The 19,737-nt window shown below is 37.6% G+C and overlaps 1 protein-coding gene across 3 annotated transcripts in view; it reads right to left on the bottom strand.

Annotated features, from left to right (window-relative positions):
* FCHO2 (FCH and mu domain containing endocytic adaptor 2) overlaps positions 1-12,858 on the bottom strand; it is an 82,019-nt gene extending 69,161 nt beyond the window's left edge. For 2 of the 3 annotated variants that reach the window (XM_056514475.1, XM_056514477.1), the window contains exons 1-2: positions 12,697-12,812; positions 3,806-3,897 (exon numbers count right to left, since the gene is read on the bottom strand). In XM_056514475.1, the coding sequence (XP_056370450.1) occupies positions 3,806-3,897; positions 12,697-12,723 (119 nt within the window). In that variant the 5' untranslated portion in view covers positions 12,724-12,812. Of the gene's footprint in view, positions 1-3,805; positions 3,898-12,696 lie in introns of all 3 variants that reach the window. The other variant, XM_056514474.1, reaches the window with a different exon arrangement.
* Positions 12,859-19,737: the final 6,879 nt, after the last annotated feature.

Here is a 19,737-nt window from a genome sequence, read left to right as displayed (position 1 = left end):
TACATGCTTTATCAATGAAGCATAACCTTTATTCAAGGACAGGCTGGATGGGGCATTGAGCAATCTGGTCTAGTGAAAGATTCCCTGACCACAGCAGGGGAAATTGGAACTCAACGAACTTTAAGATCTCTTCTAACCCAAAACATTCTGTGATCTGATGATTTTAACAACTGGTTCCTAATAATTCAGCAGATAGATAACCTGTCCCATTCAAGATTTACCAACATTAAGCAGACTGCCTGCCAAAAAACTGACTCCTTCAGATGACAAACTTCTGAACCACAGATCCAACTGGCTCTCAGTTATTGTAGTACATGACCAATAACAAATACTCAAGAAGAAAATTCAAAGAGTGAAAATTGTATTGGTATTGACTCACAGAATACAGACAAGCAGGAAAACTTCTACTCCTTCTAGGATATCAAGCAGGAACAGCAGATACAGCATAGCAGTATTATTACAAATTAATACATTTCAAACACTTGTTTTTCTCAGAGAAAAAAAACTTCACAATCTCAGAATGTTCTTACCAAAATTTTGAAATATATTTTAAAAAGAAATGCCTAAGATAATAATTTAGAAAGCTATTCCATATCTTACACATTTTTTCATTACAATTTCTGAAGCTGAAGAAAAGGAAACAACACTCTTCCCAATTAGGCTACACACAACTAAAACACTATTCTAAACAGCACAAGTAACAGAGATGGGCTTCACACAGAAACGTGTCCTTTGTGCCCAAAGCAGTCTGTACATCCAAACGCACTGACACATCTCTCCTTTCCATGCAAAACCACTTCATAAAAAGTATATTTTCTGGCTAGTCTGGAGACTCCAGCAAGCCCAGCTGACTGCTCTACCTAGAAAGGGTAGGTACTCCAACTTGTTAAAACATTATCACCAACTCAGATTTGCCCCTACCTATTCAATAGTTTTCAGTTTTTACTCTCTTATATATCCATTTTTGGAAAGAAAAAAAAAAAAAAAAAAAAAAAAAAAAAAAAAAAAAAAAGGCCAATGTGTAAACAGGAATGGAAGAACAGACTCAAAATTCAAACATATGTAACTTTAGTTTTCATAGGGAAGAGTTCAGAAAATCAGGTACACAAAAGTGAAGGCATAAAAACAGTAGATCTAGATGGCTCCTAATACATGTTGCTCATCCATTTAACAATATTCCAACTATAATCTGCAGCAAGAGAAGGAAAACAGATAACTGTGTGCAACATCTCTTAACTTCTTTGCAATTAACAAATGTACAAAATAGATCATGGACAAGACAACTGAAACATTGTAAAATACTGCAAAATACTGCCCAATGCAAATTCTTTTTGAGACCAAGAAATTGGCCCATGTGAAAAATTATGTTCTACTGAACCATTTTTATTTCCCAGGAAGCTGAATGACATCCCACAATAACTTCATAAAAGCAGCAAAGGGCTTCACCGCATGCATATGGACTCTCAAATATTTTTATTAAAGTAAGGACACCTAAAATTTTAATCTCTCTATTTCTTTGAATCTAAACTATATGCCACAAACTACTATTAGCTTAGGCTGCGACTGATCATTCATCCCTTACTTGAAAAGAAGTATCAATTTGTTACTCAACCGCTTTTTTTGTTAATTGCAGGCTGGCTTATCGAGAGGCAGCAGAAAGACAAGGCTGAGGAATACACAAGGAAGGTTTAATATCCTTATGGAAGTCGCTGGAAAGGACTGAATTGAGTGCAGCTGGTCTGCATCATTGACATGGGCAATTTACCCTTAAGGAACAATACTGCAGCTCCATAAAGTAAATTGCAATATTTATTTTTGAAATAATTATTGCAAATTATACTCAGAGTCTATCTTAGAGAGTTAGTGAGAACTGGAATTCTTTCATAGATCTTACAAAAAACGCTGTAAGATGGCTGCATATTTCTCTTTTGCACATCCTGATCCATGCACAGGAAAAAATATTTCTTGAACTCTCACTGAGGATAAAGTATCCATGGGGATCCTCATGTATTCCTCCACAGACGTTAATCTTTAAATGTTATTTAAAACACCAGAAATAATTGGCAGAAACTTGAGCTGAAACATTTTAACATGCATAAAAAGCTCCAAAGATTTTATTTATTTATTGACCGCAAAGACAGAATTTAAAAGTTATTTAAATATAATTATTTAATTTAAAATTATTTTAAATTAAAAATTAAATTTGCAGAAGCTTATAGATAGGAAAAAAAGCAGAATGCCATGTTCTTTTAGTAGGGATTTTGTGTAGAAAGAACTGTCAAGTTTTACTTATGTCAGTATCATAAAGCACAGAAACCAAATTCAGATACAGCAGAAAGTTTTTTTTTTACCCATTTACTTAAGACCTTTCACCTTAGGACCAATATGAATAAAATGGAGCATGCCCAAAGAATATAACATCTATAAGAGAGCAAGATGGTTTCTCATCTAAATATGGAGGTAAATCTAAACACAAAGGATGTAAAACCAATAAATTTAAATGTATCCAAGTAAGGTACAGCATAGGTTCATGATGTGATGGTATAAAAACTAGATGATTCCAAAAACTAAAGAAGCTTTCAAAGGAAAAGTTCAGGAACTCACACAGATAACGAAAGGCACATATTAAAAGCACAAGTTTGTGAAGCATTAATCATTTATGCTAAATGTGAACAGTGTTCTGATCTGCTTAATCCAACTCAGGATTTTGATCCAATTCAGGATTTCACTAGAACCCTCTGTGACTACATAATGCATTCCCTGAAACCGGGAACTTGCAAAACAGAAGATTCCTCGTGTTATACAGTCTTTCCAAAAGGAGACATCACATTTGGACTCTGGAACTCACCCATTTCTACTTAGTGAAAAGCTTTTTCGTAATTTTCTCCAATTCACTTTGAAATGACCCTAACATTAGTGCCATAGAATACCTGCCAGATTTGTGGTGGTTATATTTAGTGGAAATTTGAAAGTAGTGTTTAAAATGAGATCTATTTGAGGCTAAAACTTAAATTTTGAAAGAGAATTTCAGTTTTTTTCTACAGCTTCTACTGCAAGTAGCCAACACTGAAACGGGCCCTCAGTCAGTACCTTGCAACTATTTTCCATGTGTTACCTAGTTTTACTAAATGAGGAAAGACAAAATTCCTAAGCAGGCATAGAGGCAATTTTGTTCAGAAGGGAAATCCATGTGTTCAATGGAGCAGCAGCAGTCTTCTTTCACAAAGAACTAAATGCAGCATTAGGTCACCTGCTTTGGAAGTTGTCATATTTTCAGATTTCAGTCTTCTTCCTTCCATCCAATATAGAAGGACCTGTGCTATTTTCTGCATATTATTTTCTTGCCCCTATGTATCACTCTCTTTAACAAACCTTTCTGAAAGTAAATTTTTTTTAAAGTTTATACTAGCAGCTGCTAATAGCCTAATACCAAATCTATAGTAAAAATTTTGTAAGACTGATAATTTTTGTGACTTTAAATTATCACTTTTCTTCTAACCAAAATAAAAAATTTGGATAAATTTAAATAAACAGCTGGACACCTAATATGACACTTCTAGATTTTTACTCTCATCTTTTAAATGAAACCTGAAAAATTATTACTAACTGGTGCTTAAGAGCTCCTAATCAGTTCTAAGTGAAGGAATAAGTATAGATATTCCTGCAGAATATGAGAGGTATATTAAAATGATAATTGAGGTTTGATAATTGAATTTTGTTTACATATTTTGCATGTTACTGTTAAATGCAATGAAAAACAATAAAATCCACAGATCTATGTTAAAAATACAGGACGAATACTTACCTTTCTCTAATAAAATCTGCTAAGTCCTTTGTTGACAAATGTCCATGTTTCATATTATGATAGAGGACATCAAAGCCATTGTTCCTTTCTCCCTAAAGATAAACAGAAGATAGAGCTATGAAACACAACATGCTGAGCCTATGCATTTCAATAACCGCTTTTCATTTTAATCACTTCATCAGGAAGTTAATTATTTTAATGCTTCTGCTTTTTAGCAACTGTTGTTAGTTCCCATGAATCCAACATAAACTAAAATCACCTCAGCTGCTACCACTACCTTTCTCTTACATATTTCTAGGCTATAGTCAAAGATACTTTTGTTGTAGATTTCTATGTGTCTTGTATTCTTTCACTTCCCATCATATTAAACACATACTAAATACTGTACTCTATCTTCTCATATCTCTCATTATTTTACATGAACTAAATTCAGTTAGGATTACTTGATATCCTGCTTCCCCAATCCTTCACACTTCATTTCTCTTCCCTTGCTTTTTGTAAAACTAGTTAACAAAATAATCACAAATCTTTTCCTTCTCACTAGTAGCTTCTCTTTGACTATTCTCACATTTAGTTTTAAGAGGTTTTCCAGTGAGTAAGGTGCACCTCACTATTAAAAATGAGACACTGCTCTAAGCACTGATTAATAAACTCAACCAGCTTATGACCTCTGAGGAGGTCATTATTATAATTCCTCATAATTATGAGGAATTTCCTCCTGACAGCAAAAAGCAACAACAGAAATGGAAAGGAAGACAAGGCATGGCATAATAGCACTGGTACTATTAAAGTTTTCCTGTCAGACTGTCCATTCCCCTTCTCCCTCACAGAAGCTTCAGATCCATATTGCTGCTTCTATATAAGGTGCAAAGTGTGCCCTCAGGAAAACTGAATGCGTGTTGAGAGTGGAAGGGAAAGAAGAATAGGATGGGATAGCATAGAATGGAATAGACTATTTCAACTGGAAGGGATCTCCAGCAGTCATTTAGCCCAATTTTCCATACTTTCAGGATGACCAAAAGTTAAATCATGGTGTTAATGGCATTGTCAAAAATGTCCCTTAAATACTGACTCACTATCTCTAGGAAGCCCATTCCAGTGTTTGACCACACTCCCAGAGTAAAGAGATGCTTCCTAGTGTCCAATTTGAACCTTCCCTGACACAGTTTTCAATCATTCCTACATGTCCTATCTTTAGGTCCCAGGGAGAGGAGATGGGCATTGTGCTCCTCACTTTCCCTGCTCAGGAAGCTGTAGAGAGCAGTGAGGTCACCTCTCAGTCTTGTTTTGTCCAAACTAGACAAGCCCAAAGCCCTTAGTGGCTCCTCACAGGACATGTCTTCCAGCACTCTCACCAGACTTGTTATCCTCCTCTGCATGCATTCAAACAGTTTCACATCCTTCTTAAAATCCTGGACTCTTAACAAAGGCAGCTCTATACTGCCAGTGAGAAAAGCCTGAGAATTTGCTTATACCCTTCCAAACATTTCTGCCTGCTCAGTTCTGTAAAAATTTGTTTGTGCAGCCATAAAACAAACCTTATCAGGGAAATTATACAGCTGAAAAATAAAGCTGGCAAATAAAAGCAAGAATCGCTGATCCAGATCACTGCAAGGACACAAACAAGCTGCATTGCTCAGCAGAAGGGGGGGCTAGGAGGAGAAGGCATGCAGGGATCTGCTGTCTTATATAAGGAGGAGAAGTCATGGGTGGATGGAAAAACTTCACAGCAGCCACAGCATTAAGTCCACTTCCACTAAGTTTCAAGTTGCCTTAAAGGACACCACACAGATACACAAATTTACAAATAATAGAAAACTGAAGGCAATTTTATACAGATTACTAGCCAGGATTATTTGCTTTACTTCTTCCAAGCATTGGGAAAAACAAACCAATGAAAAAAAAAACCCTATAAAATCCTAGTTTCCATGGTTGCAGGTAAGCTGTAAAAGTGCACCTGAAAAAGTGCAAATTCAGATTAGTGTGGTATAAGTGCAATTACAGTCTGTAAAAAGTACAAGCAAAACTAAACAGAACATATGAAAATACAGCAAACTCTAAAAGGACTCTCCTCAGAGCAAGGCTTTTACAAACTTGAAAAGTAAAAACAAGATAACAAAACCAATTAGAAAATGCAACTTTATTTAAATGTTGTCCTATTCAACTACCAGGCTAAATAATTATTTTCCCCTTGCACCCCTATCTAAACATTTTGCTTTGTAGTTTAAAGACCACAGTAACTTTGAATACTGGTGCACTAACTTATTAACTTTTTGTAGTTACTAAATATAAACCCGGAATGCCACTGCATTATAATTAAGACTTCACCAGTATTTCCAATTAGAATATGGAATATAATTCTTATTTAACGTCTCCGAAGTTGTTACTGTACTCAAATTTATAGATAAATACTGACAAATAAGTCAAAAAATGAATAATATTCTTCTTTGTGAAATGTTCTTTGCTTTAAGCTAAAACAACATTTTATCAAAAATGTGCTGAACATAAGGCTGCTTCTAAACTTTTCATAATGGAAGCTTTTAAAGGTGCCTTTTCTACACTTGAGTTCCATAAATTTCCTGCCTATTTAGAAGTGCAGGAAGCGTAGCACAGCCATAACCCAGCCACTGGCTGCAGCCCTCCTGATAAAACATCAGAAATGTAACCGTGCAAATCTTTAGAGAATGGAATGAGCCTGAACAACCAACTGCCATCATTATCTTGTTCTCTAACTGTAACTGAAGGTTACTGCAAAGGAAATAATTTCTCCACTTAAGTTAGGTTTCCTAATCAGTCCTATTCTTTTTCCTGACTTCACAATGAATAGTAGAAAGCATGACAAAGAAACAGAACTGATACTTTCCTTTACTGAGTCCCCTGAAAGCCTCATCTCTTATACACTATCAATAGTTACCAGAGGTTAAGAGTCTACGTGCAAAATACATTAAAGTTTAAACAAAGCAGTAAGTCAAAAGCAGGCCCACAGATCTGAGGGCCTATGTGGTTTAAGTCTGGCTTAACTGAAAGACATGTCTTCACTTGTAAATATAATGTGAAGTACAACCTATATTACCTATATCAGGGTCTATCTAAAAGCACAAACATCAAGACTTCAAAACTCTTCACATGACCAACAGTTCTGACAACTAACCTGATGATGATTCTGCTCACATTTGGAGACATGTGTGCACCTAAACCAAATTAAGTGTGGTGCAGAGAGAGAGATGTTTTTCTGCTTTAGAAAAAGCTATACAGCTCTTCCACAACTTCTCCATTCAGTAGATACATTCAGGAAGAGCAGCAATGAGTTAAGGCTCTGTATTTAGCATAACGAGACAGATGTATGTGGCAGCTAGGTGGAAAAGTTCTTCAATTTATCCTCTTACGTGCACATATGTCATCAACACTGTGTTTTGGTTGTTTTTTCTCAACATTTCTCCTTTCCACACATAATGTATAGAATTCTGTACATGGAAATTGTGTGTCTTAGAAACTTTTTCTTCACTGGGTGTTTTTACTTGCTCCTTCCTAGTGGCAGCAGCGTTATCTGTGATCACTGGAAGACCAATACTGGCCTACTTAAAAATAAATTAATGTAGCATATAGTAGAGAGAACTGATTAAACCTCCACTCTCATTCACAATTACCATCCACTGGTATAACAGATAGTGAAGCTAGATGCAGATTCTTCTTCTACAAGTTGCATAGTGGAGAAAGACAATCTTCTGTTGTCATGTATAACATCAGGCTCTAGGTAACAGACTTCCAGATCAGTTTGAAAGACCATTCTGAATGTCATTTTGTTGCTAAACCACCATCTGTTGAGGGTGATCCTGTCATTATTCAGTAGAAAACAAATGAAAAACTGTGTATGAGAATGCAAAACGTAAGTGACCCTCTCTCCATACAGGCACCATTTAATTCCTCTGAAGTCCATTAGCAGCTTTCTCCTTCTTATCCAGAGCTAACAAAACTCTCTTCAGAAGATGGTGCTTGTGCTAAGATTTCCTATTCTATACGGCTGTAAAAAATATCTTTTGTATCTAGAGCATAGATATCACCTGACAGCAAGCCATTAGAGAAAGCAAGACTTCAAATACAAATAAACACTTAAATAAGCCCACAATGAAACATTACTCACCAACTTTGTACACAAAACAAATCAAGTCATGGAAAGCAAGAGCAACCAGTCTTCCATTTCCCTTCATCAAGAACTAGTTGCAAAGATTTCCTCATGGAAATGAAAGTAGCCCTGTCAGCAAATTTGTAGTCAGAAATCAGCATTTCCATGACTTGTGCATAACAGGAAACAGATTACAGGAACTCTGTGGTACTGAACTACTTAAAATACTTCAAGTTTTTAAGAATGTTTGTTTGTTGCAATTAAAAGAATTCTGTATTTAAAATCTGCATTTAATAAAATAGCCAGAAATTTCTAGGCAATCTGTAACAGCATTTATTTTCTATACTTCCAATCAAATTGTTTGAGTGCAAGCTCTGTCTTCTTTGGATTAAAACTGTTCCATCATTAACATTTATTAGTGTAAAAAGGCTATACTCTGTTACACTCCTTTTTATTTACCCAGTACAAATAAATGGTTATATTATGGTAATTCTGACTTGTCAGATACTAAATTCAGAAACACATAACCTCATTTTAGATGTTCTGGCAAACACTGCTGTCATATTCTATAAACTGTTAATCTTTGTTGCAGTTTCAAATAACATTTCTACCTAATAATAAATAATTTTAAAATAATTTAATTTATTGGGTCCTGAATACATAAAAAAATTCGTGTGATTAATATTATGGTGTTGCATTTTTGAGAATTATCTATCCATTAGTTTCAATTCCTGAGTGTCTGAAACAGCTGTAGAAAATTGAGAGCATTGAAATGTGAAAGATAAGCAGTCACCTGATGTTTACACAGGTAGTGCACCTTCTTCAGTTCGGAAAGTTTGAGAAAATTGGACACAAAAACAACCTGTCAACTTCAATTTCCACCTTTCCATTCCAGCATATCAAATAAAGATCAGCTCCAGAGAAGCTCTATGCATATGATGAAGGACAGATATTTCCCACCATATATAGGTAACTAAAAATAATTTTTAAACTAACAGATGAAAGGCTGCCAACTGATGCTAGATGCACACATAGAGAGAGGGTACTAAGCAAATATTGCACAAGAGCTCTCCTGTAACAGAGCATCCAGCTGTATGCCTAGCAGAAGAGCAGTGCTGCATAAAAATATGAATATAACTGCAGATGTCAGCATGGCAAGTCTCCACGTCACTCATATACTCACAAGTTTGTACGACAACACATCTTACCCTTAACAGAACACGCTTCTTCACAAAGCTACAATTATTAAACCAGGATACTGCCAACATTTATGCCCCACAAAAGTATCTGGAAAAAAAAGGAATCTTAAACACAGCCATTCTCAAAAGCTATAAGTAAAGGAATCAAGTTTAAAAAAAAAAAAAATTAAAGTTTTCAAAACAAATTTATACGTATGTTTTTATATGCTAGAACTTCCAGAATTACCAAGCACAGAGTTACACAGAAACCAGCTCCAAATAGTATAATCAAATTAATTTTAAACAATTTATAAACAATCACTGACTGGTTTGGAAGGTGCTTTTTTTTCTTGATTTGTCAACAGTTATTCTTTTAAACTACATCTTAAGAATCACCTGCACTGGTCAATTTAAATACTATGTCAAAGTTTAAGCAATGTTTTCCGTTAACAAAACAGTAAGTCAGTGATAAAGAATACTTTCTATACTGGTACTTTCAGTAACAGTGAACTTGAAGTGACAAAATGTAGCTATATTTAACAGAAATAGTTTATGATAGTATTACCTTTAAAGACATTGTTTTGATTTAGCACATACACAGCAGCAAGCATACAGTGTCTTATGACAATTCTAATTAGGAGCTGGGAATGTTTGGACATGTGACTTGAATGCCTAAAACTCAGTCACAAGAATCAAAGCCACCTGTAGCCTGTACTACTAGTTCACAAATTTTGATACCCAAAAATATTCTTCTGGCTTGGAAAATTGCTCTAGAATGCCATGTTGCATTAGCAGACCAGTACATTTTTCAAGTGATAATAAATTTTTAAAGTGACAGTAGAGATCTCTGCACTTCATCTTTACACATCCTGAAAACAGCCTTATTTATCTCTCATTGATCTCTTACAGAACAGTGGAGAGACAGCAAGCTCATCCAATTTTCTTACATTCTCTAACAACAATAAAACCAAAACGTGCAATTATTTAAACACTTTCTAAAGTAGTGGAAGAGGAAAGCCTCAGGATAATTTTCAAGACTTAAAACAAAGAAGATAAGATTTGTTTTGTTTACATGAGCACATTTAGGAAGACAGAAGTTTAAACAGTGTGTAAGAAATTGATACACACATACACATGTCACTCTTCTTTTCTGGAGAAACCATTCAAGTCCTTTAATCCCTTTTACTATTACTTACATCAAATTATTAAATCAAAGGAGAATATCATACAGCTTAAGATCCAGACTTCCATTTCCAATGCCAGTTTCAGCCACAAGTTTATTACAGCATCTATGTCAAATAATTAAATACTAATTATGTTTTGGATACATTTTCAAATCAGTGCTTTAAAAAGCATAACTATCCTATTCCATATTTCCAAAAATATTTTGTCTGGGGCAGAAGGACGAGGAATAAATACAAGACAGTCCTTCTAAGTTCTACATATGTTCATCTTCTACAGAAGTTCTACATAGGCTGACCTTTCTTTCTCCTTACAAATTACTCTTTATTACTTTCAGTCACGAATTCAGTGCATTTTCATATATCTTCTAATTCCCATCTTAACCTTCTCACTGCAATTCAGAGCCTACATGGATTGTTTCCCAAGTCTTCCAAAGCAGCAGCAATTCTGAATAATAACCTATTCTGAAATGTTAGTGCAAATGAAGATGACTAATGATTCAAAATGCACCAGCCTATAATTTATGCTTTGTTTTGAGGATATACAGAAACTCAATACTTTCAGATTTTACAAATCCATCATTACAGTTAATCTTGAAAAATATTTACCCACAGTAGTAAAGAAGGAGCATTTGCTGTACCTTTTTAATTTACTTCTATACAAAATAAAACCCTGCTTATGGTATTACAAAAGTTTCTTGGTCAAATTTTGCAAGTTAAGATCCTGTCTAATGTCTTTGTCATCACCGGAAGACAAACACAAGAACAAAATTCTACCTTGTGTCATTTCTGGACATCCCTCTGTATTAACAGAAGGAATCATCCATATCTTGACACTCACTGATAAGCCACACTAGGGGTTTTGCTAACAAAATTATAGGCAGAGACTCTATAAAGCAGAAAAAGATAACAGGAATTTGAGGTGGATATCTACTACCTCATATTTGCTGGAAGCATTTGTGAAGACACAGACATGGAAACAGAATGTACAGGAATGGCCCACTGCCTTCACCAATATAACTGACTTACTAACAAAACAAACCACAACTGATCAGACAGTTAAATGAACACACCGCAGTACATAACAAAGCGTAATAGAAAAGTATATCAGTTGTGATAGCTGAATAAAGAACTTCTGTTTTGCTTTAATCTTAGGAGAAGACAGAAGTTTTCCAATGAAAATACATCCTTTTATATTAATTTTAATCTTATTTTTATTTTTTTAAGATAAAATTCTTCCATGTTAGGTTACTACTGATCTCCCTGAGAGATCACACTGAGGCTTCAAATTTAGGAGATTTGTATGGCAAGAGAGCAAATATAGTATTACTAGATCATTAAATTAGGTCATTAAATTTTAATAGTATGTTGAAAGCAAAGGAGTCAAAACTAAACACAAGACTGCAAACAAAACATAAACTTGAGCTATGCCTTACATTCAAGAACAGTGTAATTGTGAAATTGGATTTCCCTAAACTTTAAGCACGAGTGCTGCTCACAACTGAAAAAGCTGGCCTCTAAAAGATATTTTGTCTCTTTTTCACTTCAGCCTCAAGCAACAACAATTTTTGTTTCCTACTTCTTGGTAGAGAGGCGCCTAAGAAAATTACAAAAGTAGTAACTTTGTAAACAGTCCGGTTACCGGGAGAACACTTATTTTTAACGTTTCAAACTAGCAAACGTCACAATGACAACTAGTTGCATTTCACACGAAACTCAAGCCAAATCCGTAATGTAACTTTTTATTCATATATACATATCTCCCAACTTAGACACACAGATATCTGAGCAGAGATGACTTATACGATGGCACGTCCAAAGCAAGCATGTTGTTTCCCTAAGCCGGCTGCCGCTCGGGTGCAGCTCCTCAGGGGCACACGGAGACGAGGTACCGGTACAAAAGCGCGGAGCGCCGAGGGGCGGCTCTGCCTTTGAGCGAAACAAATGTGAAGCTGCCACAACCCGTGCTGTTCTCCCGTACAGCACCAAGACCCGCTGCAGCCTAAGTCACCCCCAGCCACCGCGCCCACTGCGAGCGCCGTCCCCTGTGCACACAGTGGCGTCCGCGCATCCCTCGGCCCAGCGCCTCACGGCAACCACCGTCCCATCCCACCCAATTCCATCCCACCCCATCCCTCTTCCCGCCGTCTGTCCGCAGCGGAGCCCGAGCACGGCGGCGCGGGCAGGGCCGGCGGCTCCCCTTGCCCTGCCGCGGGCTGCAGGTTCCCCGCTCACCGCGGCCCAGCCCCGCCGCGGCGGGCACGAACCCGCCGCCACAAGGCCCCGGCCCAGTCCCGGCGGTGGCGTAAGAGCCCAGGCTGCTCTCGCAGCGGGGACCGCGGCTGCCCCGCGCCGCGCCCTGTCCGTTCCGCCCGCGGCGCGGCGTCACCGGCCCGCGGCGCTGCCTACCCAGAAGCTCTCCACGAAGAACGCCATCCTTCCTCCGCCGCTCCGGCCACCGGCGAGCCCGGCCGCGGCCGCCGCAGCCGCCGAGACGCGACGGAGGAAACGGGCGCCGCCGCCGCGTTCCGCCCTTCCCGTGACGGAGCAGCCGCCGCCGCCGCTCCCGCCCCGCCCCGGCCCCGCGCCTGCGCCCGGCTCACGGCGCTGCTGCGCAGGCGCGGCAGCGGGGGCGGCGGGCGCCCTCTGGCGGGAACGGCGGGAGCCGCGGGCCGAGCTCCTCCGGTGGCGGGCAGCGGCCGCGCTCAGCGCCGCCGGCACGGAGGAGACGAGACTCCTGCGAAGGGAAGGCTCTTCACCCGGAGCGGGGCTGAGCGCTGGAAGAGCCCAGAGAAGTCGTTAGAGCACCAGGCCTGACGGAGTTCCATAAACCTTCGGACAAAGCTCTGGGGGGCACGATGAGGTTCTTGGGGATGTCCTTTATGGGGCTAAGAGTTGGACTCGATGATCCTTCCAACTCAGAATATTCTGTGATTCTGTGAAGTGGCTTCACAGCCAAGTCTCATTCCAGACAAGTATGGTAAGGTCCTTGAAAGAAGGTGATGATGGATAGTCAGTCCTGCAGGGAATTTTGCTGATAGAGCGTAGTCTGCCCTCTTAACAGCATTGTCCCACAGGATTTTACAGTCCCATTGGCATGCTCCTAATAAAGGTGCACTCATCTAAAGCCAGAGTCTGGAGAAACTGATTAATTCAGGTCTTCACCTTCTTCAATTACAGTTCAGTCTGTAGACCCTTCATTGACTCTTTATAGACTATTAGCCAGAGGGGGTCAGTTAATTTTTGGTCCAGAACACATGGCCACTCAGGTGTGGCCAGTCTGTATTCTTTGTGGCAGAGTCAGCACCACTGGACTTTTTCTGGGACCCCAGAGAGTTCCTGTTCGAGCATAATAGGGTGATTCCTTGCCCAAGACAGCAGTCAGGTTTTCATTATCAACTAAAAATAGAGGGCCAGGTCTAAGCAACAATGTGAGGAGCTGCAGCTCATTGCCCAACGAAAACCTGTGGTTTTGTCAGCACAAAGTTTTATCCAAAACAGAAAAAGTAAGAAGCTGATATTCTCAGCTGGGTGTTCAAGGAGCTCACTACCTCCTTACGGAAACCCTATTAGTTCTGGTGTGAAAAACTCACCTTCTTTCAGGTTGACACTAACGGTTTTCATACTTTGTTCTGTATGTTGTTAGGCAAGGCATAGAGCAGAACATTCAAGTCATCCCTCAGAGCCTGATGAGTTCACCAATTTGTATCAAGTACATGCCAAGTAAAGACTTCCATGAAAGAAAATGGTTATGAAAAATGTAGTTCAGAAGTTTACAAAGCTACAGAATTTAATCTACCTTTACTAGAGATATTTTCATTGAAAATTAGCAGTATCATTCTTAAATGGTATTACAGTTATTGGTAAATGGCTGTAGCTTTAGTCCATCACTTCTGTAGCTCCAAGGTGAGTTAAGAAATTCCTCTCTTTCTGGCAATGTTCTCCCAAAGATCCAGTGTATGCCAAGCTTGATAACTTGTCAATGAAAACCCCTGTAGCTCTTTCTCAGTACAAATTTCTTCAAAAGTGCCAAGACCATTAAATCGATCTCTCTCTTTTGATAAAAGAAGCATGTGTAATAGCATGTTATAGTGTTGTGGATAGGTAAAACTTAATAAAAGGAAGGCCTTGTGAAATCATGGCTCACTCCTGTTACTTTTGCTGAGTAGAAAAGGATGCTGGGAGCGACTTAGCTGAATTAGAGTTATATAGCCCTCCCATGTTCACATTGTGGTGTATGGTGGTTGGTTGGATGATGTTTGCTGTATTTTAAAAATATGTAACTGATAAAAAGCTAACTGCTTAAGAAGGCCTGGTTTTTGCAACAAAGGAGTTCACTTTTGCAACTGCCTGGGGACTCTGTGTTGCTCTGCTTTGTAACACTATAGGACTACATTTGAAGAAGACTTCCTTTAGTCCTCTTTTTACTTAATATAAATAAGCAGTCTGCATTATGATCTAATCTGAAAAAAAGGACACAATTACAGTACATTCTGCAATATGCAATGCAATCTGCAAGGATGTACACCAGGACAAACAATAGATAAATGCTGCATGAGCAGAGCTGAAGCTTTCTATCTCATAGGAGATAGCAATACACCTTTCACAGGGACAGACACTGTGCTGAGGAGTCTCAGGTTCACTTCTACATTTTACAGAAAAGTTCCTATCTTCCATATTTTCAAAACTATATAGTTCTCCCTTATGTGCTGATATATGTGAAGCAACTGCTGCAGTTCTTCAGCATTCTATCATGACAGAAATATCAAACCCATCCTCAGGTTTTCAACAGCTTTCCACATAAATTTGAGCAAAATGCACAATCTTAATGTTAAGGCATGCTCCAACATAGGTACAGTTATATAGAAAAAACACTTTGATATGGATCATGATCAGTATTGAGATTACATTTCAAGATTTTTCTACGTAGAAATGCAGAGACAATGTCCCTTATTCTGGAAGTCCCTGATCTGCATATTAGTGAAGTTTTTTAGAATACTTTGCAATAGTGTCATTTATAGTTCTTTAATCTTATCTTCTTCCCTGGGTATTGACTGCCAAGAATAGGGTATTAGGTTAGGTAGAGTGTTTGTCCCAGTACAGTCATGCTTTTGCTCTCCTCCTGTAATGGAGGCAGAGAGAAAGGGATATTATTTTGAAAGCCATAAATACACAGTGAGTCTTGTATAATAAAACAAGAATTCCTTGCATATTTTCAGTGGTGTTCACAGAATATTGAAATAGTTCTTTGGATTGCTGATTTTTTAATAGTTTAAAAAAGTAGTTCCTCTCATCCACATGACTGTAAGGTTAGAGAAACATCACAAGAAACCTCACTGGAAGGGTGTGAAGAATAAAAGAGACATCTTAGCTATACTAGTTCACTGGTTTCATTTTTATGTCTTGGTTTCAAAGAATGTAAGAAGAAACACTCTGAAATTAGTTGTTTCCTGTTATAGGCTTAAGCAACTCTTTTCCACCAGTAAGGAACGAATACGACTAGATGAAAGAGAAAAAATAAGAATTTACTAACAATCGGAACAGTAACAGGCAAAGAAAAACAGAAAACAATTGCTAGATACAATATTGCTACATCTCACAGCATTCCACCCCAACAAAATACCTTTCCCCAGCCGAGCATGTCTCATGGGCAAGGGAAAAAGAGTGGCAGTCCTCCCTCTGCTCACTGCTCTGCTTATCTCCCTGATGGCTGGAGCTCCAACTGGTACTCTGCAGATCACACGACAACAGCCCGTGGAGGGACTCCACTTGTCTCTCGCAGGAGATGGCAGGACAGGCAAGGCAGGGCGGCTGGGCTGCCTCGTGGTCTTCTCTCCTCGGCCAGGCGCTGCTGCTGGAATTTGCCCTGGGGCAGACCAAGATCACTAACTGCAGCTTCTCTGAGAAAAAAACAAACCCAAAAGAGAACCCAAACCCAAAAAGCCTCTATTCACACTGCCTCCTCTCTATAGCAAGAAGCCAAGACCCAAATCAAGCGGCCAGAGTGAGAGAGAGCTCTGCCTCAGCAAAAATAAAGAGCCCAGCAGTTTGCCATCTGAATCATCGCATACCCATTCTCCCATATTCCCAGCTTTCGGTTTTATAAGAGTTAATATTAACATATTTTCAAAAAAAAAAAAAAAAAAAAGATTTTATTTTGGTTTTACTTATAGCAACTAAGTTAATTTGTCTAAGCCATCTGAAAATTACTTATAAACTCTAGGTAAAATAGCCATATTCAACAACCAGTAAAATCCTTAATATATGAATGTACAATTGAATGTATACTTTTAAGATTAAAAAAAATAATCCAAACAATTACCAAAAATGACACCGATTATATAGCTTATTATCATAATTAATTGCCAATGAGCTGGTTGGCATTTAAAGCTCCTTTTAAGAGTTAAGAAACAGATTCAGGTAAAATACATACTATAACATTACTCTTTATCTTCAAAGAGGATCCGAAGAAGCAGATGGAGGTATCTTATATTCCATATGTGTATTTTATATACTACATTGAGAATTTGCCCTGAAAAATTTTCTTTATTGTCTTTGCTTAAAGAACTACTCAAAAAATATAGGCGTATTTGGAAGACTGCAAGCAGCAGAAGGGGATATGAAAAGTCAGAGTTGTTTACCACTGTGGTGGAGATCAAAAGATGATGCAAAGACAGAGTGAATTGTTAGCTAGGTCCTTTTCAAGAGCTGTTTCCATTTGGTCAGTACTGTCTGGTTACCTTGTAGGATTAAAAACCCACCAGGATTATGTTCTAACCAAGAAATGGTATCAGCATACATGCAGACACCATCAAGAAGCTTAATAATTCACTTGATCATGACCTACACATTACCTTCATTACTTGACATTTACTGCAGATTTTTTGGACAGAAAATATAACAAAATCCCATCAGCAGAAGGTTAGAGCTGGTAAACATAGGGACAAAAATCTGGGGAAAGAGATTATGAAGTTAGCAGCAAATACAGCTAACGTGAAATAATTTATTCAAAGGGAATTCTCTCAGATAATCTTAATACAGGCTAAGCCCTTTTCTGAAATACTCGCATAAACTGAAAATGTAGTCTGATGAGAGAACACTGCTGAGATAATGGCCTACATAAGCTTTGGGTAGGATGGGTGCTCCTAATGTTATTTCCAAGTATAAGATCAATAAAAATATTTCTTGACAGAGTCATAGCCATGTTATTACAGTAAGAGATCAAATTAATTTCTTTAAACTTGGTGCAATACTTTATCAAAGTTATTTCAAAGTTAGGAATAATACACATTTTGTTGAAAATTTGCATCAACTTTTAATGGCACTACATCCCTGGAATAATGGATGCCATTACACTGCATCATCTGACTCACTGTATAGTTAACTGCATGCTTATATTGATCTGGACACCAAGCTTGACTGTATCCCATTCATTAATTCAATTACTTAAGTTATGAAGCCAACAGCATTGTTTCACAGTGAGTCACTTGGTGTTAATGGTCTGCCTTTACAACTCTTCTGCCAAAAGCGTGTCTCATCAAATCAACCATCAATCAAATGGAAGGCTCAGAAAGTGTTAGCAAACTTTAGCAAGAACAAACCAGAATAGCTGAGTGGTTGTAGATTGAATTCTGACTTCTTATCCCATTTCAGTCCTGCATGAAAAATTCTGGGAGATTCCATACATATTTAGAAGGTACATTACTACAGTAAAACCATACTGAAGTTCTGAATCAATATTCTATGTAGGATGGGGAATTAAAAGGATAAAGTATTATGCTGCTGTACTCTAAGGAGTACATTCAATGTTTAGCTGAATTCAGTCTTGACACCTTAATATTTTTAATATTACATACATGCTTACTTACCTGCAATATGTCAATCAATGAACTTGGAGCAGCAGCTTATTTGCAGTCAACTAGTAAAAATAACCTAAATGAAAAAAAGAACACTGATGTATTTAATACACTGAAATTTAATGAAATGTGAAGAAACATGAAGTCTTTAGAAGTGCAAACTCTGACTATATAACTATATAGTACCACAGTGCTCCATAGTACACCATCTACTATGGCCGTGTTCTGATCACAATGAGCTTTTCCACTCTTGTTGTAATACAAAACAGGAAAAGGTAATTGGTGGACGGGTGTGAAGCCAAGCTAATAACACTACATGGTATCTCAAGAAAGTGTTCTTAGCACAGAATATATATGAATAGATGGTGCTTGTGCTCTTAATAAACCAAAGATAGCTTTGAAGTATTACTATACTAACAAAAAAGAAATTGCTTGGGATTGAGTTCATGCAAGACAGTAAATTAAATAATAAGAGACATTGGTCTGGACAAGTACTTTAGCTGCCTATGTAGGAAGCAGCTAATGAAACACCGTAAAAAAAGAATGAAATTATTCGGCTGTACAAATCCTTTATTAGGATTGAACATTAAAAATCAGACATTAGAAGTCAATGTGAACAGGATGGTCAGTGAATGGCATGCACTTGGGCAAATGTAAAACTGTGAAAATGTTTCTAACCTTTGATTCTTAACATCCATAGATTGACACACTAATGCCTGCTAATGACAGCCACCAGCTTTAGCAAATAGAAAAAACATGCGAACTTATTGTCCATGTCACTTCAATAAAAACTCTTAAAGCCTAATTCCTTCTGAAGAAGGGCAGTAATGATTGGAAGGCCTCCTATCTGCTCACACAGAAGATATTTGAGGTTTATCTTTTGTGTTTTCGCTTTTTTTTTTTTTTCCTTGTGGGGTTTTTGTGTTTGTTTGTTTGTTTAAAGGTACAAAAGTAGCCAAGATGCCTATGGGTCTTAATTAGAGAACTAACTCTGAGTTATTACATCAGGCAATTGTCTGAGTTAAACACTGCCTTTTTATGGAATGAGAATGCTACCCCAGAGAGTGAATGCTTGCAACACAATGAGAACTATGGTCTAAGGCTCCAGCTGGCTTCCATCTGGTTTTGGCCCAATGTTGACAACAGGTTTCATGTGCAAGGATAAGAAGGATGGAGATAAACAAAATTAAAATTTGCTACATATTCCTATGGCAGAGTACTACTAGAGAAAGTGATGCAACTGTCTTACTGCTTTATGCTATGTAAAGAATTTTAAAAAATTAATACTTGAATTTTTAGTTTGTCATGTGGTTAATCTGCTCTTCCAAAGTTAGAAGGAAAAGGTGCATATATTTACACACATGATTCCAAAATGTTTATTTGAGCATGTACATTTCATAATGAAAAACATATATGCAAGACAATGACCATCAATATGTTAAGGACAAAAAAAACCCCACCATGTAAAATTACTCAAAACCTTTATTTGAGACAATGATTTTATTAAAAGAAGACACTGAAAGATGCATTTCTAGGAAAATAAAAAACATTAAAATTTAGTTGTAAAACAATTTTGCACTTTTTTTTGTGGTTT

Source organism: Oenanthe melanoleuca, chromosome Z, assembly GCF_029582105.1.
Source record: "Oenanthe melanoleuca isolate GR-GAL-2019-014 chromosome Z, OMel1.0, whole genome shotgun sequence".
In the NCBI taxonomy this organism is placed as follows: Eukaryota; Metazoa; Chordata; class Aves; order Passeriformes; family Muscicapidae; genus Oenanthe; species Oenanthe melanoleuca.
This window is presented reverse-complemented; position numbering and strand designations above follow the sequence as displayed.